The sequence below is a fragment of the Gossypium raimondii genome, chromosome 6 (genome assembly GCF_025698545.1).
Source record: "Gossypium raimondii isolate GPD5lz chromosome 6, ASM2569854v1, whole genome shotgun sequence".
In the NCBI taxonomy this organism is placed as follows: domain Eukaryota; kingdom Viridiplantae; phylum Streptophyta; class Magnoliopsida; order Malvales; family Malvaceae; genus Gossypium; species Gossypium raimondii.
The window spans coordinates 41,109,908-41,131,599 of record NC_068570.1 but is presented as its reverse complement, the minus strand read 5'-3'; the positions used below and the strand labels follow the sequence as shown (position 1 = coordinate 41,131,599).

Sequence of the window (21,692 nt, the reverse complement as noted above, 5' to 3'; positions counted from 1 at the left end):
TCAAAGTATGCTTGAGTGTGTACGGGACCAACCAAAGGGGACATTCTTTCCACAGTTAATAATAGCATTATGCAAAGAAGAAGGAGTCCCTATAGATCCAACAAAAAGGAAGATGAACCCTCCAAAGAAATTATTAGGAGACAGACAATGCAAACAATTTGTAATACTCTAGAAAAGCAATGAGAAGAAAGAAGAAAACATATACTACAATAGGGGGATGAACGAGGCAATTCTTCTTAATATTCTTTAAAAATCTTAGTTATATATTTATCAAAGGAAAATTAGGAAAATTTATTTAAGGTTAAGAAAAATAGTAGATTTAATCATAATTGAAAATTTTCTTTTTGAAATTCTAAGTAATTTAGACAATTTTATAGTAGTATTTTATGTTTGTTTTAAATTTCTATGTAAGAAATCCAAATGAAAGAAGCACGATAATTTCAAGCTTTCAACGAAAAAGAAAAGGAGCACCCACTATTAGAATATAGTAATGTCACAATCAATCAGGTAACTTCTTTCCTTATTTTTCAGGGCTACACATTAGGGAATCTTTTTTCTATTTTTTATGTAATTTTTATTGTCAAAGTGTGCTTAAGCTAATAGTAATACAAGTGATTGGTTAGGAGCATGTATATAGGTTGATTGTGTTTATTATAAATTTGGCATGATAATGGATGATTTTAAATTTTTTATCATTAAACTATTGAGTTCTATATATTACGCTATAAATAGGCATTGAATAATTGAATATACCAAATGGTATAGAAAATACAGGAAAACAAGCATGCCAATATGTATGATAAATAGTTGAAATTGTGATTGCTTGATTGATTAAATTTGTGAATATTGAAATACCTAGGGATGACCTAAGGCATTGTTTGGTATACCCAAAGCCAAAAAGCTAAAACTTATTTATCAATCCTTAGTACCTATTTTTGAGCCAAAAAACTCTAGATCATATACCGACTATGGGCTCGATAATCTTTAAAGCATAAGCCTCCACTTATATCAAAACACATGAGTTGCATACGCATGGTCAGTGACTAACTCAGGGTTTAGTTAAATCACACCATGAATGTCACAAGTGAATTAATTCACAAATGAATTCAAAATTAATTAATCTTGGGTCTAGTCCAATGTATCATTCTACCGATGAATACATCTATGTCTCTACTCGTGGAGTCAATGCTCCAATAGCCAAGACTTGTCATATCCCAAATTGGAATTGTAGATGACATAATAATCCTTCTCAGTATTTGAATCAAATGCTCACTTTGATTTTTTTTACGGGATTACGAACTCATTTAGATTATCTACTAAAGTAAGTCGTCTTTCTCGTAATGTAAACATTTTTTACAATGTCACTTATCTTCAGTTTAAACTTTAGACAATCAATGAGCTAATATTTACTTGTCACAATTTCACTATGCATGCAAAATATAAAAGATAGAAAATGTGAAATGTGAAATGTGAAATGCAAAATATAAAAGAAACAATACGGTTACATGTTTACTACAATATTGGCACATTTCCCACCAATCTCCCAGTTTCCCTAGTGAAGTAAATGTGTCATGTTTCGCATTCTCGTATCCTCAACATGTTTGTTAAAACTCCTAGTTACAAGAGTCTTAGTAAACAGATCCGCAAGCTTATCTTCAGAAGCTACTTTCATCACATCTACAATTCCTTCGGCTATTTCCTCTCGCATCAAGTGATACTTCCGATCAATGTGTTTTGTCCTCTTGTGACTACTCATTTCCTTGGTATTTGGTACTGCAGCACTATTATCACAGTACAGTGTTATAGCTTTTTCCACACTATGAATAACTTCAAGTTCAGTTAAGAACTTTAGAAACCATATTGTTTCTTTCTTTGCCTCAGAAGCAGCCACATACTCGGCCTCCATAGTATAGTCAGTAGTGCAAAGTTTGCTTTACACCTCTCCATACTATGGCGCCACGACCTAGAAAAAATATATTTCTTGACGTTGATTTCCTTAAATCTTTACAAGTTTGTAAGATGGAGTTTGTTTCTAAGTCTATGTATCCAACAGGAGTAAAGTACTCCCCAGAATACACAAGCATATAAACTTTGGTTCTTTTAAGATACCTTAATATATGTTTTACAGCTTGTCAATGCCTGAAACCTGGATTCACCTGATATTGACTAACCATTCCTATTGTAAAATAAATATCTGGACGTGTGCAAAGCATCGTATACATAATAAACCTGTTGATGTTGAGATACAACCATACATGACTTATAGTGAAAAACCAATCAGAATTCTAGCTCGAGAGGTTAAAGAATTGAGAAATAAAAATATAGCTTTAATGAAGGTTCTCAGGCAATGTCACGGAATAGAAGACGCTACCTGAGAACCGGAAGAAGCTATGAAAGTGCAATACCCGAACCTCTTTTTTGGTAACATTTCAGGGATAAAAATTCCTTTAGGGGAGAGTTGTAATAGCTCGTTTTTACTGAAATCAAAATAGTGGTTTTAGGACCACAAATTCGACGAGTAAAATTTTTTTTTTATTGAATGTTGGTAAGGTCGTATAAAAATTTTGTTAAGAAATTTTAACGTTTGCATGTTTAATTAGGTGAAAAGGACTAAATCATAAAAAGTGCAAAAGTAAAGTTCTAATAGTTAAAGATGTCAAATAGCTATGAAATTTTAATATAAGGACTTGGATGGTAATTAGACCAATTAAAGTGGTAGTGGATATTTATGGACATGGATTTGATGAAATTATTAAATTTTTAAAGGTTAAAATGATAATTAGGTAAATTAAGTTAAAAAACAAAAGAAAAGAAAGCTATCAACTTTTATTCTAATTTGTAAAATTGTTAAAGATATAGGGTTTTGATATGAATGTTCTTGCATGATTTTTGATGTTTGATGGTAGATTATGAGTCTTTGTGGATGAATAAACAAGTTTCAGAAAGTGATTTTTGATGAAAATGTCATTTAGGATTTATTTTCAAAATAGTAAAATTCATGGTAAAATTGTGAAAAATTGGTTTATATAGGTTGATATGGGTTCCTAATGGATTCAGCTAGCATGGAATATGGATGAAAAGGCTTAGATTTTAAATTATGAGCTTAAGGACTAAATTGTGAAAAGTTAAAAAGTTAAGGGTAAAATTGTAATTATTCATAAATGTTAATTATGGATTGAATTGAATGTTGATGTTGATTGAAATACTTAATTGAATACAATTATTTATTTAGATCAAGATAAATCTCAACCGAATTTAAACCAAGGAAATGCGAAAATCACGAATTAGCTTAATAGCACTTCTACGCTCTAGTTGTCAACGTAAGTTCATAGTATTTCAATTTGTAAATGAATTTCTACTTGTATATTTTTACATTACAGTTATGTAATTAAATACTTATAGTCAATTATTCCCTGAATTGCACATCCGTGCCCCTAATTGTACTTCGGTACCCTTGAATTGCACATACCTGCCCCTGTTTATACTTCGGTACCCCTCAATTGCACATACGTTCTATTGTTTGTGCTTCGATACCTCTGAACTACACATACGTGCCCTGATTTGTATTTCAGTACCCCTCAATTGCACATATGTGCCCCTATTTATACTTCGGTACCCCTAAATTGCAAATGTGTGCCCCTGTTTATACTCCGATAACTTTGAATCGAATAAAATATGAGTTGTATTTTGATTTTTGTTAAGTTTAATGAGATACTATGTTCTTTCTAAGCTTTATAAGCTTATTCGTTTTTTTGTATTGTTTTGTAGATCGTTGTTGCTAACCTTTGGACGGATCGAACCTTCGGCTCACACTATCCATCGATGTTGGTAGTTCTTGTGTCCCTTAGGGTAGTGGCATGTACATGTGGCTATATAGGTTGTTTTGGTACAATATAAAAATATACTAAACTAAGTTGTTAGGTACGTTATTAAGATTTTAAATAGGTATCTTTTTGGTACAATTAGAATGGTATGAAATTGAACACTTGTGATTTGTTTTGGCTAGTGAGTGAATTAAGTGTTATGCTAGAAATGGATCAATGTTTACATGTTTTAGTTGTTTTTGTTGGACATAATTGTGGTGTCTATGAAGGGCACATTGGTTGGTTGTTTTTAGGACATTAAAATGATATGTTATGTTGAGTTACTTGTGGTCTCAATTGTGGTATGCTTTAAGATGATATTGAGTTAGTTGTGTATGTTTTAAATGTGGTAATGCAAATGTTTAGATAAGTTTGTCTGATTGTGATTGAGATGTCCTATACGGCATATTGGTGGAATGGATTTGATCATTTGAATTTGTCAATTTAAGCATTTTTTTTTTGGTGCCTTGGTCATGAAGGTAAATTTCTCGTAGGTACACATTTGGCTTGGTGATGGAAATGGCTTGATTTTGGCCAATTTCATGTCCACACGGCCTAAGACATGGGTGTCTGTCTCAGCTGTGTGTGGCACACGGCCATGCGACACGGTCGAATGTCCCCAGTAGGTTTTAAAGGCATTCAAGTCAGGCAGTTACACGGCCAAGCACACGGGTGTGTGAGGCCATTTCGGGTGTTACACGGCCTGGCACATGGACGTGTGGCTTGGCCATGTGACCCAACTTAGAGAGTTACACGGGCATAGACACGAGTTGGGACATGGCCATTTGTCCCTATTTCGATTGTTAAATAGCCTAAAACAGGGGCGTGTGTCTCAGCCGTGTGAGTCACACGGCCTGGTAACACGACCAGTTTAATTTTTCCAACTTTTTCTTAAATATTCCAAATGTTTCTGATTTAGTCCCGAATCATTTATCAAGTGTTTCTAAGGCCTCGAGGGCTCAATTAAGGGACTTTATGCATGTATATGTATGAATTATAACATGTTTACATAGAGGTACTAAATGTATGTTTTAAAGTTACGATTTTTCGGTAATGCTTCGTAACCTTATTCAAGCGATAGATATGGGTTAGAGGTATTACATTTTGTGGTATCAGAGCTACGATTTAGTCAATTCTAGAACTAGCGTAGCAAAGTAGGGTTTAGTATATACATCCCACATATACCCTGTGCTAGTGTGATGCGTTTGATCCGTTCTAACATTCTATTTCTTATAGATTTATGATGTCAGCTGAATCAAATCGAGCTATAGTTAATAAAGCTGAAAGTAGTGTTCAAGCTTCGAGTCCTGAGGCAAGTAATAGTATGTCTATTCCACAATCCGTTGGTGATGAGATGAAAAATGTATTTCTTGGAATGATGAACCAATGACTCAACAAGTTTAAGCAAGTAAATCTTACAACTCAGCCACTTCCACCCCATATTGTGCCTCATCTGGCACCCCTGAATACTCCAAACCCTATACCTATGATGGTTACCCGAGTATCTGTAGATAAAATTCAGAAATGTGAAGCAGAAGAGTTCAAAGGTACGGTAGATGATGATCCTTCAAAAGTCGAGTATTGGCTGTTGAACACAAAGAGATTTTTTGTGGAGTTATTGTGCACCCCTAACGATTGCTTGAGGTGCGTAGTGTCCTTACTGAAAGATGAGAGGTATTTATGGTGGGATACTTTAAGCACGATGATATCGAATGATCGGGTTAATTGGGATATCTTTCAGAATGAATTTAAGAAAAAGTATGTTAGTTGACTATCCATCGACCAGAAAAAAAAAAGAGTTTCTCGAGTTAAAACAAAGAAATTAGACTGTAGCTGAGTATGAACGTGAATTTGTGCAGTTAAGCAAGTATGCTCGTAACATTGTATCAAATGAGGAGGAAATGTGTATCAGATTTGAAGATGGGTTGAATGATGAGATCTGTATGGCTGTAGTAGCATTAGAGTTACAGGAATTTGTAAAACTTTTAAAGCGAGCTTAGAAAGTTGAAGAGATTTGTAAAAGCAAACAACAGTCAGATTGAAAATTTCAAGATTTTAACAAGATAGGATCATTCAAGCCTGCTCAAACAACTCCGTCAAAGAAATTTATAAATGACACTAGTCGATCAGCTGCTCTTTCAAAGCTCGTTAGTAGAGAGAAACCAAGGTAAAGCAATTTCCAGTCAGTCAATTCTCCAGCGCAAGTGTGGATGTATAAAAAATGTCGAGAGAATTGTTCCTGTGTGTGATGAAAGCAATAAAAGGCATTTTGGTAAGTGTCAATCAATGTTGGGAGGTTGTTTCCATTGTGGGTCTACTAACCATTTCCTTCATAACTATTTGAAGAAACAAAATGATATTGAAAATCAATCAAACAAGCCTGAAGCTACTTCTCAGAAGGGTAAACGATCTGGAAACTTTAGAAGTGCTACTCCCGGTTGAGGAAAGAATACTGAAATGAACGAACAGTCTGAAGTGTAACATCCCGATTTTGGGCCTAGTCGGAACACTGGTTTCGGGACCACCAATTCGATGAGGAAAAATTTGTTTTTCTTATATTTTTATGGTCTACTGTATCACAGAATGATTTTGTGAAAATTTCGTTCAAAAATTTCGACGTTTGGGCACTCAATTTAGTCAAAAGGACTAAATTGTAAAAAGTGCAAATGTTGAGTTCTACATGTTAGTGGTGTCCAATTGTTATGAAATTTTAAATTGGAGGTCCTTATATGGCAATTAAACCATTGGTTAATTTGGTAGACAAAAATGGACATGGTTAGACATGTTTCCAAAGTTTTTCATTAAGGGCATTTTGGTCATTTAGCTATTAAAATTAATTAAAAACAAAATTAAAAGCCATTTTTTGTCCATCTTCAACCCCATGGCCGAATTTCACAAGGGGAAACCATGGCTAGGGTTTTTCAAGCTTCCAAGCCCGATTGCAAGTCTGTTCTAGTCTCGTTTTTAATGTTCTTTACGTTTTTGGAATCCCAGTAGCTTAATTTAGCTTATTTGTAGCAATAATTTAACATAGGGTTCATATTTGGAAAAATACCCATAGGTGAAATATGTTTATTTTGATGTTTTATGGTAGAATATGTAGCTAGAAATTATGTTAAACAACTTTTGCTAGTCGATTTTAAGTGAAAACGAGTATATTGACATAATCGGTAAAAATACCTAATGTTCATACGTAAGTGTTAGAGTAAGAATTTGATGTTGTGATAGAAGGGAAAAATGTTCAGCATGTCATAAAACATAAGAATAAGAGATGAAGTTTAATTTCTGAGCTTTGGGACAAAAGTGTAATTATGCAAAACTTTAGGGGAAAATTGTAATTTTTCCAAAGTTCGAGTCAAGGATTGTTTTGATGAATGTGAGTATTAAATAAGGTAAATTTTCTATTATAGATCAAGAAGAACGAAATTGGGAGTTAGACCGGGGAAAGAAAAAGATAGAGGACTAAGTTGCTAGATTTGGTCAAATTTTGTACCGAGGTAAGTTTACGGTAAATAAATACAATATTTTAATAATTATTATTAATGTTGTTATTTTTCAGCAATTATATATTTATTTCATGAATTTATTTAATGTTGACTCAAGTATGAGATGGCAGAGAATCAGTGTTAAAAATTCCCGCTGAAACATAAGAAATGTATCGGATACAAATATCATGACATTTGGGTAAAGAGGTCCCATGTAAGACCATGTCTGGGACATGGCATTGGCACCGAGATAAGAGGTCCCATGTAAGACCATGTTTGGGACATGGCGTTGGCACTGAGATGAGAGATCCCCCATAAGACCATGTCTAGGACATGGCATGGGCACCGATATGAGAATTCCCATGTAACACCATATCTGGGATATGGCATTGGCAGTACAGGAAACATCCCATGTAAGACTATGTCTGGGACATAGCTTTGGCATGTTATGTTTAGAAAAGAGACTTGAGTATCCTTAGTATTCCAAGTGATTCAACGGGCTAGAAAATGAATTAAGTTACATGAAAGTTCAAGCAAAAGCATGATATCTAGATTCAGGTGAGTTATAAAGGATTGAAAATATCTCAGTTATCAGTTGAGAAAAAGAATTTCAGTAAGTGAAGAGTAAGTTATAATCGTGAGTTATTTAAGCAAGCAAGTAAGTAAACAAGTAAGTGAGTAAGTAAAGAAGAAGGTAAAGATCCTAGTGCTTGATGAAAATTTATGAGTATGATCGTTTATGATAAATGTTTTTATTTATTTACTTGTAAACTTACTAAGTTTTATGCTTACTTCTTTTATTTCTTTTTCTTTCATATAGTATTCTCAAGCATAGTCAGGATCTTGAAGACGTCGAAGAGCGTTCACACTATCAACCACCACAACTCGGTATTTTAAGACGATAAATGTTTCAAGCTATGGCATGTATAGGGACTTAGTCATTTCGATTTTATATTCTTAAATTATGACCAAAAGATGATATGTAAATATTTGATGATGAATAGTTATTAAAATGGCTAAGTATGAAGGTGTTTGTTGTTATAAAAGTCTAGGTGATAAATTACGCATAGAAATCATGAAAAAGTAAAAATTTGCAGTGAATCAGTTTTGAGACAACAGTAGTGATGTGATTTTGAAAAATCACCAAGGATAGTAGAAAATTAATTAGAGAGTGGATGAGATATAGAATTAAATTTTATTGAGTCTATTTTCATATAAAAATAACGGTGTAGACAAAGGAATTATGTATTCTGAGATATTTGCATTTTAGTTAGACAAGGTCAAAGTGGTTTTTGGAATCCTCTATTCTGACTTTGGAAAATCATTAAATATTTTACAAAAATATTTATGAGTTTTAATTTATATTTCTAGATTACTTATTGAGTCTATTTTCTGTAGAAACAAGTGAGAACACTATATGAAGTCTGTACAATGAGATAATTGAATTTTAGTGGTGAGAGGTCAGGACAGTCAATCAGTGAAACAGGGGAGACTTTAACTAATAAACTGTACTAATTGGCCAAACCAAAAATTCTGAAAATTTTATGGTAAAAAGATATATGAGCCTAGTTTCAGGGAAATTTTATGGAACTAAATTTCGAGTTTCATATCTTGAGTCATAATTAATTTAGTGACTGCTGCACAGGTGGACAGTTTTATTGTGAATAATGAAATAAATTATTTTTATTTGTTTAAGTAATCGAAAAATTTTTAATGTTCCCGATTGGGAACCAAACCATTTCCGTTGCATGTTTTAGGGTCTTGAGAGTTCTTTTAGGGACATATTGATTGAATGTGAGTGAATTAATTTTAAAAGCAATTTTTTTATGCTCCGAACTAGTAAGTTAAGTCAGGTAACGCCTCGTGCTCGACTCCGGCAATGGTCCCGGGTAGGGGGTGTTACATGAAGTAAGAACACCAGTGATGGCCTATAGAATCTAAGCTCGAGAGGAATCTACTGCTCCAGATATTATTGCGAGTACTTTTCTCTCTTTGATATTAATGTATATGCATTAATTGATCCTAGATCAACTCATTCGTATATATGCACTACATTAGTAGACAAAAAGAAAATACCTATTGAATTCACTAAATATACTGTCAAAGTTACAAATCCTCTAGGTCAGTATGTTCTAGTTAATCAGTTATGTAGATCATGTTCACTGAAAATTAGGGGTTACGATTTCCCCGCTCGTTTGATGTTATTACCCTTTGATGAGTTTGATATGATTCTGGGTATGAACTGGTTGACTCTGCATGATGCTATTGTGAATTGTAGAAGAAAACGTATTGTGTTAAAACGTCAGGATGATAAACGGATCTGAATTGAGTTAGATAGATTGGATGGTACATCTAATATAATATCAACTATGACGGCATAGAAATATGTTAAAAATGGTTGTGAAGCATATCTCACTTATATAATTGATTCTAGTGTTTCAGAATCGAAATTAGAATCGGTTCCGATTGTATGTGAGTTCCCAGAAGTATTTCAAGAGGAATTACCAGGGTTACCTCTGACCTAAGAGGTTGAGTTTGGTATTGAATTGGTGTCGGGAACATCCCCGATATCAATAACTCCATACAAAATAGCACCTATAAAATTGAAAGAATTGAAAGCATAGTTGTAAGAGTTAAAAGATAGGGGTTTTTCTTGTCCCAATATTTCTCCTTGGGGTGCTCTTGTGTTACTTGTAAAGAAAAAGGATGGATCTATGCGATTATATATCGATTATCGACAATTCAACAAGGTGACGATCAAGAACAAGTATCCATTGCCACGTATTGATGATCTGTTTGACCAGTTGAAAGGTGTGACGGTATTCTCAAAGATTGATATTCATTATGGTTATTATCAGTTGCGAGTTAAAGATTTGGATGTGCCAAACACCACATTTAGAACCAGGTACGGACATTATGAGTTTCTTGTGATGCCATTTGGTTTGACTAATGCACCTGCGGTATTTATGGATTTGATGAACAGAATCTTCAGACTGTATTTAAACAAATTTTTTGTTGTATTCATTAATGATATTCTGATCTATTCACGAGATGAGGCAGACCATGCCTAACATTTGAGAATTGTTTTGCAAACTTTAAATGAAAAACAATTGTTTACTAAGTTTAGCAAATGTGAGTTCTAGCTTTGAGAAGTCAGATATTTGGGACATATTGTATCGGTCGACGATATTAGAGTTGATCCGAACAAAATTTCAACTGTGCAAGATTGGAAGCCTCCGAGAAATGTGTCTGAGGTTAGAAGTTTTTTGGGTTTGGCCGGATATTATAGAAGATTCATCAAGGGATTCTCGATGATTGCTACACCATTGACAAGATTTTTGCAAAAGAAGTTAAGTTCGATTGGTCCGAGAAATGTCAACAAAGGTTTAATCAATTGAAAACAATGTTAACCAAGGCACCAGTGTTAGTTCAGCTAGAGTCCCGTAAAGAATTTGTAATTTTTAGTGGCGCTTCGTTGAATGGTTTGGGTTGTGTTTTAATGTAAGAGGGCAAAGTGATAGCGTATGCTTCTAGACAGTTAAAACCGCATGAAAAGAATTATCTGACTCATGATTTAAAGCTTGCAGCAATTGTATTTGCTTTGAAGATTTGGCGAAACAATTTATACAGAGAAAAATGTCATATCTTCACGGATCATAGAAGCCTGAAGTATTTGATGTCACAAAAAGATCTAAATTTTAGACAACGACGATGACTTGATTTATTGAAAGATTACAACTTCGTAACTGATTATCATCTAGGAAAGCCTAATGTTGTTGCGGATGCTTTGAGTATAAAGTCTATGTTCGCTCTACGAGTGTTGAACACGAAGTTGACGTTGATTGATGATAGTCCAATTTTAGCTGCATTAAAAGCTAGATCGATGTTTCTGCAACAGATTAGTGATTCTCAGAAATGTGATGATATTTTGACAGCTAAACGGGAACAGATTAAGAGGACACCTAATTCAGATTTTTATGTAGGTTGAGATAACAATATTTACTTCAAAAGTAGAATTTGTGTTTTGAAAAAGTCTAATTTCATTCTGAAAATTTTGCAGAAAGCTCACAATAGTAGCTTGTCGATTCATCCTGGTACTAATAAGATGTACGGCAATTTGAAACAGATGTACTGGGGGCTAGGCATGAAATGAGAGATCTCTTAGTTCGTATCGCAATGTTTTGTTTGTCAGCAAGTTAAAGCCGAGCATCAGGCACCTTCTAGTTTGTTACAACCAGTGATGATTCAAGAGTGGAAATGGAAGCATGTCACGATAGATTTCGTATCTGGATTGCCTTTATCACCGAGAAAGAAAGATGTTGTGTGGGTCATTGTTGATCGTTTGACAAAGTCCACGCGTTTCATTCCAATGAGTATAGATTTTTCACTTGAGATATTGGCGGAGCTGTATGTTGCTGAGATCGTTAAATTGCACAACGTGCCACTTTCTATTATTTCTGACAGAGATTCATGGTTTGTGTCTCGGTTCTGGAGTAAATTACATGAAGCTCTAAGTACTCGATTGCATTTTAGCACAGTAATTCATCCACAGACCAATGGTCAGTCTGAGTGAGTAATTCAGATACTCGAGGATATGCTTCAATGTTGTGTTTTAGAGTTCGAAGGTAACTAGGAGAGATTTCTACCGTTGGTGGAATTTGCATACAACAACAATTATCAATCTAGCATTAAAATAGCACTATACGAAGCTTTATACAGTCAAAGGTGTTGAACTCTGTTATACTGGATCGAGCTCAGTAAGAAAATTTTGTTCGATGTTCATTTGATACAAGAAACAAAAGAAAAAGTTAAAGTGATACGTGATAGTCTGAAAGCAGCTTCAAAATGACAGAAGTCTTATGTGGATTTGAAAAGAAAATATATCAAATTTCAAATTGGTGACAAAGTGTTTTTGAAAGTATCACCCTGGAAGAAACTTCTTCATTTTGGCCACAAAGGAAAGCTTAATCTGCGGTTTATCAAACCGTATGAGATCATAGAAAGAATCAGACCAGTAGCTTATAGATTAGCTTTACCGTCAGAGTTGGAAAAGATTCATAATGCATTTCATATATCGATGTTACGACGGTATCGATCAGATCCTTCACACGTGATTTCACCTATTGATGTCGAGATACAGCCAAATATGACTTATAGTGAAAAACCGATCAGAATTCTAGCTCGAGAGGTTAAAGATTTCACAAATAAAAACATAGGTTTAGTAAATGTTCTCTGGCAACGTCACGGAATAGAAGAGGCTACCTGGGAACTGGAAGAAGCTATGAAAGTGTAATACCCGAACCTCTTTTCTGGTAAGATTTTTTGGGATGAAAATTCCTTCAGGAGGGAGAGTTGTAACAATCCGTTTTTACTAAAATCAAAATAGTGGTTTTGGGACCACAAATTTGATGAGGAAAATTTTATTTTATTATTATTTTAATGTTTATAGAATGTTAGTAAGGTCGTATAAAAATTTCGTTAAGAAATTTTGACATTTGCATGTTTAATTAGGTGAAAAGGACTAAATCGTAAAAAGTATAAAAGTAAAGTTCTAATAGTTAAAAATGTCAAATAGCTATGAAATTTTAATCTAAGGGACTTGGATGGTAATTAAACCAATTAAAGTGGTAGTGGATATTTATGGTAATTAGGTAAATTAAGTTAAAAAAACAAAAGAAAAGAAAGCTATCATCTTTTATTTTTCTCTTGCCCTAACCGAAATTAAGAAGGAGAAGACTCCATGGATGAATGCTTGTTCGGTCAAGCTTGAATTCCTTACATGGTATGATTCTAAATCTCGTTTTTTAGGATTTTTATGTTTTTGGCCTGGGGACTAATTTGCAAAATTTTTAAAGGTATAGGGTTTTTCTATGATTTTTCCTGCATGATTCTTGATGATTTATGGTAGATTATGAGTCTTTGTGGATGAATAAACAAGTTTCATAAAGTGATTTTTGATGAAAATGTCATTTAGGAACTTATTTGTAAAAGTAGTAAAATTCATGGTAAAATTGTGAAATAATGGTTTATATGTGTTGATATGGGTTCTTAATGGATTCAGCTAGCATGGAATAGGGATGAAAATGCTTAGATTTTAAATTATAAGCCTAAGGACTAAATTGTGAAAAGATAAAATGTTAGGGGCAAAACTATAATTATGCATAGATATGAATTATGGATTGAATTGAATGTTGAGATTGATTGAAATACTTAATTGAATATAATTATTTATTTAAACCAAGATAAATCTCAACCGGATCTAAATCAAGGAAAGGCGAAAATCACGGATTAGCTCGATAGCATTTCTACGCTCTAGTTGTCAATGTAAGTTCATAGTATTTCAATACGTAAATGAATTTCTACTTATTCTTACACTATAGTTATGTAATTAAATGCATATACTTAATTATTCCCTGAATTGCACATATGTGCCCCTAATTATACTTCGGTACCCTTGAATTGCACATACGTGCACTTGTTTGTACTTCGGTACCCCTGAATTGCACATACGTGCCCCTATTTGTACTTTGATACCCCTAAATTGCACATGAGTGCCCATTTCTGTACTTTGGTACCCTTCAATTGCACATGCGTGCTCCTAATTGTACTTTGGTACCCCTAAATTAAACATACGTGCCCGTGTTGGTATTGTGATATCCTTAAATTGCACATACGTGCCCCTATTTACACTCCGATAACTTTGAATTGGATAAAATATGAATTTTATGTTAATTTTTGTTAAGTTATATACTATGTTCTTACTAAGCTTTATAAGTTTATTCGTTTTTGTGGATTGTTTTGTAGATCGTTGTTGTTGATTTTTGGACGGATTGAACCTTCAGCTCACACTATCCATTGATGTTGGTAGTTCTTGTGTCCCTTAGGGTAGTGGCATGTATATGTGGCTATATAGGTTGTTTTTGTACAATATAAAAATATATTAAACTAAGTTGTTAGGTACTTTATTTAGATTGTAATTAGGTATCTTTTTGGTACAATTAGAATGGTATGAAATTTAACACTTGTGATTTGTTTTGGCTAGTGAGTGAATTAAGTGTTATGCTAGAAATAGATCAATGTTTACATGTTTTAGTTGTTAATGTTGGATATAATTGTGGTGTCTATGAAGGGCACATTGGTTGGTTGTTGTTAGGGCATTAAAATGGTATGTTATGTTAAGTTACTTGAGGTTTCAAATGTGGTATGCTTTAAGATGATATTGAGTTAGTTGTGTATGTTTTAAATGCGGTAATGCATATGTTTAGATAAGGTTGTTTGATTGTGATTGAGATGCCTTATATGTCATATTGGTGGAATGGATTTGGTCATTTGAATTTGTCAATTTAAGCATGTTTTGGTATGTTTTTGATGCCTTGGTCATGGGGGTAAATTGCTTGTAGGTACACATTTGTCTTGGTGATGAAAATGGCTTGATTTTGGCTAATTTCATGTCCACACGGCCTAAGCATGGGTGTGCGTCTCACTCGTGTCTGACACACGGCCATGCGACATAGCCATGCAGCCCCTATAGGTTTTAAAGGCATTCAAGTAAGGCAATTACACGGCCGAGCACATGGCCTAGCATACGGGCGTGTGGCTTGGCCATGTGACCCAACTCAGAGAGTTACACAGGCACGGACACGGGCTGGGACATGACCGTATTCCCTATTTTGATTGTTACATGGCCTGAGACACGGACATGTGTCTCAGCCGTGTGAGTCACACAGCTTAGCCACACGGCCTTGTGACCCCTATCGTTCAATTTTTCCAACTTTTTCTTAAATGTTCCAAATGTTTCTGATTTAGTCTCGAATCATTTCTAAAGTGTTTCTAAGGCCACGAGGGCTCGATTAAAGGACGTTATGCATCTATATGTATGAATTATGCCATGTTTATGTAGAGGTACTAAATGTTTGTTTTAAAGTTACGATTTTACGGTAATGCTCTGTAACCCTATTCAGGCGATAGATACGGGTTAGGGGTGTTCAGTCTACAAGTTCCCACATCGTAGTGGATTTCATAGAATCCATCTCGACATCCATGGCATGTTTCTAGAGCTAGGAATCAACATCCTCCATAGCCTCCTCGTAAGTGAGTGGATCATCATCCTCATGATTGGCTTACGTATTATAAATACTACCATCATAGATGAAGAAGTCCAGTTTCTTAGAAACTCTCCTACTATGATGGATTCCCCTATGTTATTGATCGTCTGTAGGTTTTTCTACAGCTTTCTCAAGAATTAAACTTGGTGACTATTCTACCACTCCCGAAAGTTCCTCGACTACCACTTTACTTCGAGGTTCAAAGTTATCCATGTTGCATGAGTAGAAACTTTAATCGTATTATCTTTTGGATTATAGAATAATCCTCCCTTTGTTCCTTTTGAATATCCTACAAACATGCACAATTCTGTTCGTGCATCCAACTTCTTTGCATCCTTATCCAGAACATGTGCTGGACAACTCCATATTCTAAAGTGATTTAAAGCGGGTTTCTTTCCATGCCATATTTCATAAGGTGTCTTACAAAAGGACTTAATTGGCACATCATTCAGAATATAGCAAGTCATTTGTATCACATATCCCCAGAAAGAAGCGGGAAGTTGTGATTAGCTTAACATTGAACAAACCATGTCAAGCAAGGTTCTATTCCTTCTCTCAGCTACGTCGTTCTGCTATTGAGTGCCTGGCGCAATCAATTGGGATCAAATCTTATTCTCTATGAGGTATCCTAAGAACTAATCGAAAAAATATTCTCCACCTCAGTTAGACCGAAGATTCTTTATGGATAAATATAATTGTTTTTCCACTTCCGCACGAAAATCTCAAAATTTATCAAAGGTTTCACTTTTTTTGTGCATTAGATACACATATTCATAATGAGAATAGTTGTCGATAAAAGTCATGTAATAATCGTAATCTCCTCGGGCGATGATGCTCATGTGACCACATACATCAGTGTGTACAAGTTCTAAAGATTGGTTGGCCCTTGTACCTTTCACATTAAAAGACCTCTTAGTCATTTTACCTTCCAAGCAAAATTCACATTGTGGAAGACTAACTTCCTTAAACATACTTAAGGGACCATATTTCACGAGTCTAGTTATTCTTTCTTGGTTAATATGACCAAGTCTTAAATGCCATAGGTACCCCTCATTAGAGTGAGCAGTTTTAAACTTTTTATTCACTATTTCAGTTTAAAGCATCGAGTAGTTATTTGGTTTGATAAAGTATAGATTCTTTTCCATCCATCCATTGCAGATTAAAGAATAATTTTTGTGAATAACAATCCCTTTATTGAATGTCACGGTATAACCTTCATAAAATAAACATGCTGTACAAATTAAATTTCTCTTAAAATAAGTTACATAAAGCACGTTCTTTAAAACAATCTTCCTAAAATTATCAAAGTGTAAAATAACTTCTCCCACTACTTCAGGTGAAACATAGCTCCCATCTTCAATCCACAACGAGAGGCTCTTGTCACGCAGACTTCTCGTTTCACTGAACCCCTATAAAAAAACACACACATGGTTAGTGGCTTCAAAATTAATAACCCAGTTGTCAATTGATTCTTCCACTAAGCAAGCTTCAACCACAAAGAGTTCCTACATTTGCCCTTTTCGGCTAGGTAATCCAAATACTCCCTGCATTTTGATTTTAAATTCTCTTTTCTATTGCAGAAGAAACATTTGATCTTTTTAGGATATTTTGACTTCTTATCCTTCTTCCTATCCACAAGAGGTGGAACCGAAGACTTAGACAGCTTCTTCTTTCCCTTAGCTTTTTATTTCCCCTTGGAGAATGAGGGACCCACAGCTAAGTTTGCCTCAGGTTTCTCCTGAACCGGCTTACCACCATTCAACATCAACTCATAGGATTGTAATTCCTTCATGAGCTGAGCCAAGGTAAGTGTCTTGTTCCCCAAGTTGTAAACGGCCCTAAAACCAACAAACTCCTTGGTTAAGGATTTGAACACTATTTCAATTTGAGTGTTCACGCCTAGTTCACCCCCATTGTCCTCCGCTTCCACAAAGAATCCCATAAGCTTAAGCATACGTTCTTTAACCAGAGTGGCTGTTTTTTATTGAGAATTCATCAAATTTGTAATAACGGATTGTCGAGCCAATATGACTTAACCTCCGAGTAAATCTTCTAAATTTTTCATGATCTCTTTGGCAGCAGGGAAATTCTCGTGTTGCTTTTGAAACACACTATTCATGCTCACTAACATATAACATAGAGAAATTGATTCAGAATCTTTCCAGCGATTTCTCGCTTTGGGCAAAGCTTTAGGAGGGCACATTTTGTCAAAAATGAATTTGTGTTTCTCACAACTAAGAACTATCAGCAAGTTTCGTTTGCATTTTTGAAAGTTATCCCCATTTAATTTATTCTTATTAATAATGCTAATAAGAGGAGTAGGAGACATATTTGAATTGAAAAAAATAAAGATTTCACTAATTACTATTTTTGTATTAAGCAAATATTTTTCATTTTAGCATCATATCAAGAATGTAATATGATGCTAGCGTCTTGTATTAAAACCTTGGAAAAAAATCGTTACTACGATCATTCTCACACCTATCAACCATGTCTCCTTGGGGTCCCATGATTAACTAGTAAGAACATGGATTACATCCAACCAGTTCGTGAATCTTAATTCTTAAGACTCCACACGAACTAACGATCGTTTACCATTTGGTCATCATTTCTAGCTTAAATATCGTTTCTTGGGAAACTATTTAATAAGAGATGATTTTGAGTGTGTAACCATCGACTCAACACCCATCATGAACAAGCTTTCATTTGTGAGTCATCTTAGGACAATCTCTCTTAAAGTTATGCATGACTAGTTGTCCTTAATATTAAATCCCATCTAGTGAACCCACATGACAAATTTTACCTTGAGGTGCGGCCAGGGTAGGAATTGGCTTGAAACTTTACCATGTTATCACTTAGGGATCATCAACGGAGGCTGTAGGTCTTGTTCAAGGACCTTCTCCCACTCAATATTTTAAAAACATGCAAGTTTTTTATCCCAAATTTCAAGAATGATCATACAATAGTCCTAGTGGCATAATGATCATACAATAGTCCTAGTGGCATTCTTAACTAATCTAAATGACATGCTTCCAATATATGCATGGCATGCTATGGCAATTGTATAATATTCACATTCATTCGCATGAATCAATCAATCATAAAAACAAACAATTTTGATTCTCCACAGTTTTTCTTTTAAGGGAAAAATCGAAGTGAATGCGAACCGTGCACCAGGTAGGGTCCTAGGAAAGGGATGTGAGTCAAATTTTACCGCTTAAAAACCAAGTCTTTCCTAGCCAGGGCCAATCCTAGACATGCACCTTCTCATTACCACACTTCTCACAGTTATCGAATAACCTAAAGAAGTTGATAGAATAATACAATACATGTATTTTCTCATTACCACACTTCTATTTTTAATTTATCAACTGTGGATCATCTCATATATATATATCACAATTATAACATTACATAATATAAATATTATAAATAATTATAAAACATATATATAATGAGATAGATAATTAAAATAAAATTGTCAGTCAAGGTTTCCATGGTTCTATTTCTAGAAAATAAATGGAAAAATAAAATTACATAATTTTCACCACAAGGCATTCATTGAGTCTTCAACCGCCATCGCATCTTTTCCTCGTCATGGACTCCTTTTGAAAAAAATTACATTTAAGTCCTATATCTGTTTCCTGCTCACAAGAATTCTATAAATTTTAAAAAATATAGCCCTACGTGGAGATGATAGTCCACGGTCTATTTCCTAATAACCACAACCTCAGCAAAAAAAATTATATAACAAATATATTATATCGGATTCATTCTCATATATAACTCAAAACATGAATTCTATGTAATCAAATAATTCAAGAAGAAGAGAAATGTATTTTGATTATATGTTTATACTTATAGATAGCACACAACCTAGCTCTAATACTAATTGTTGGAAAAAATAGGTTTGGAAAACACAGTGAAAAATAAATTTAGGGAAAAACCAAAGTTTAAAAAAATTTCCAAAACAAGATCTTGGTTGTAATATATAAAGTAATAAACACTTAATCAAAATTGTACTTTTTCGATTCGTCTAGGATGAGCGCTTCGACCAAGTAGTCTTCTCCACTATCCTCAAGCTCACATCTGTCGAGTGTGGGCTTGCTTTGAATCAAAAAAAAATTTCACAAAAATTAACAGTGAGGTAATTTTAAAATTTCTCTAAACTTTTGGGTCAAGTTGTAAATCAAAAAAATGTCTTTAGAGATTTTCTAGAATAATCTCTTTAGAGAAATTTCTCTCTACAACTTTCCCTTGAATTCAAGTCTGTGTAAATAATGACTCAAGGCTCTCTTTATATAGGGAGAGTTTAGAGAGTTCAACTATAATTAAACTTAATCACTTTAGTATTAAATTTAATATAATATTTATCTTGATAAATATTATATTAATTTAATATTAAATCTTATTAAATAATATAATGTTTATCTACAAGATAAACATTAAATTGAATTTAATAATAAGATAATTACTTTAATATTAAATTAATAAAATACTATTAGGATAAGTATTAAATTTAATTTAATATTAACCTATTAAAATATTATTATTTTTGAAATAATTAATCTGAAATTAAATTTTCTGGTAGAGTCCCCGTAAGAGTGTAACCTTTCACAACTCAACCACTGATGACCAACCGTCATCGACCACCAGGACACCGCCGTTGCAGCCGTCGGCATCACCGAGTTTGGTGATGCAGATGCAACACCCTTACGGCACCTCGAGTCGATTCAGTTGCTACCAGTTTGGTTCGGGTCAATGATGACCCGACCAGTCCGGTCTAGCTACTGGTTGGACCGTGGGCCTAGTTTCACATACCGGGCTCAACTCAACCAATTTTTGGGTATTGGTCTCAGTTTTGGGCTCCCGGGTCTAATTTACAATCTCAGGTCCAACTTTCAAGTTCAATTACCCATTGGGCCAATTGTTTGACTTGAAAATTAATTTCCAAAAATATCATATTAGTTTTAATTGTTTGATTAATTTAATTTTACTTGATCAAAATTAAATTTTCCAAAAATCACTTAGATTTTCCAAATTAATTTTTCAAGAAAATTCTTTAATCAAATTCTCTAGTTGAACAATTCTTACGACCACCTAATTTAATTCCACATCGAATAAATCGACTAAATTAAATTATTCCCAAAGTCGTAGAATTTTCTTCTGATTCAAATACAGTCCAATCGAGCTTTTGTTATGCTAGAAGAGGGACCAATCGGACATATACAACTAGGCTCTAGTGATTGCAATTATGTCCAGAAGAATCATTTTGATAATTCACAATTATTTAATCATGGAGTCAGTCCACAAGAAGTACCATGATTGAAAACTTCTTACTGTATACTCTTTACGAAAGCAATTCATCCAATTGTTTTGTCCAATGACCTCGTCATGTGTGTGTTACCCTCATATGATATCCTTGATTCCTTTGAGTTAAATATGTTCACTCAATACAATCCTATTTTATCTCATTGTCACCATTGTGTCTTCTTAATGATTAATATGATCACTGTCAACAAATGACTATGATAAATTGCTCATTCGAGAACAAGCAACCCAAGGCCACTTTCCATATTTATTAATCCACATGATGCCAATGAGAGGATATCATTAACTCTTTAATTGAGCTATGAATTCTATTGTTGCTAGTGAAGCCATGTCATACACAAGTTATGTACCCAACATACCGGCTATGGGCTTGATAATCTTTAGAGCATAAGTCTCCACTTATATCAGAGCATATGAGTTGCATACGCATGGTTAGTGACTAACTCAGGATTTAGGTAAATCACACCATGAACATCACAAGTGAATTAATTCACAAACAAAATCAAAATTAATTAATCTTAGGTCTAGTCCAATGTATCATTCTACCGATGAATACATTTATATCTCTACTCGTGGAGTCAACTACTCCGATAGCCAAGACTGGTCATCTCCCCAATTGGGATTGTACACGACATCATAATCCTTCTTAGTATTTGAATCAAATGCTCACTTTGATTCTTTTACGGGATTACAGGCTCATTTAGATTATCTGCTGAACTAAGTTATCTTTCTCACAATGTAAACTTTCTTTACAATGCCACTTATCTTCAGTTTGAACTTTAGGCAATCAATGAGCTAATATTTGCTTGTCACAATTTCACTATGCATGCAAAATATAAAAGACAGAAAATACAAAAGACAAAATAGTAAAATGTGAAATTAACTTTATTTATTTATTTATCGTTTAA

General features: G+C 34.0%; 1 protein-coding gene across 1 annotated transcript; it reads right to left on the bottom strand.

The window, feature by feature from the left end:
• Positions 1-17,137: 17,137 nt before the first annotated feature.
• Positions 17,138-17,656, bottom strand: LOC128041739 (uncharacterized). Its single transcript, XM_052632045.1, has 2 exons — positions 17,491-17,656; positions 17,138-17,427 (listed from the first exon to the last, which is right to left on the bottom strand). The coding sequence occupies exons 1-2, from the start codon at positions 17,654-17,656 to the stop codon at positions 17,138-17,140; spliced, it is 456 nt and encodes a 151-aa protein (XP_052488005.1).
• Between the last annotated feature and the right edge of the window lie 4,036 nt (positions 17,657-21,692).

Excerpts from the sequence above, each read along its gene's own strand:
- LOC128041739 (XM_052632045.1), bottom strand. The coding sequence starts at position 17,656 with ATGTGCCCTCCTAAAGCTTTGCCCAAAGCGAGAAATCGCTGGAAAGAT. Across the intron at positions 17,428-17,490 it reads TTTAGAAGATTTACTCGGAG|CCACTCTGGTTAAAGAACGT; the intron begins GTTAAGTCATAT and ends AATAAAAAACAG.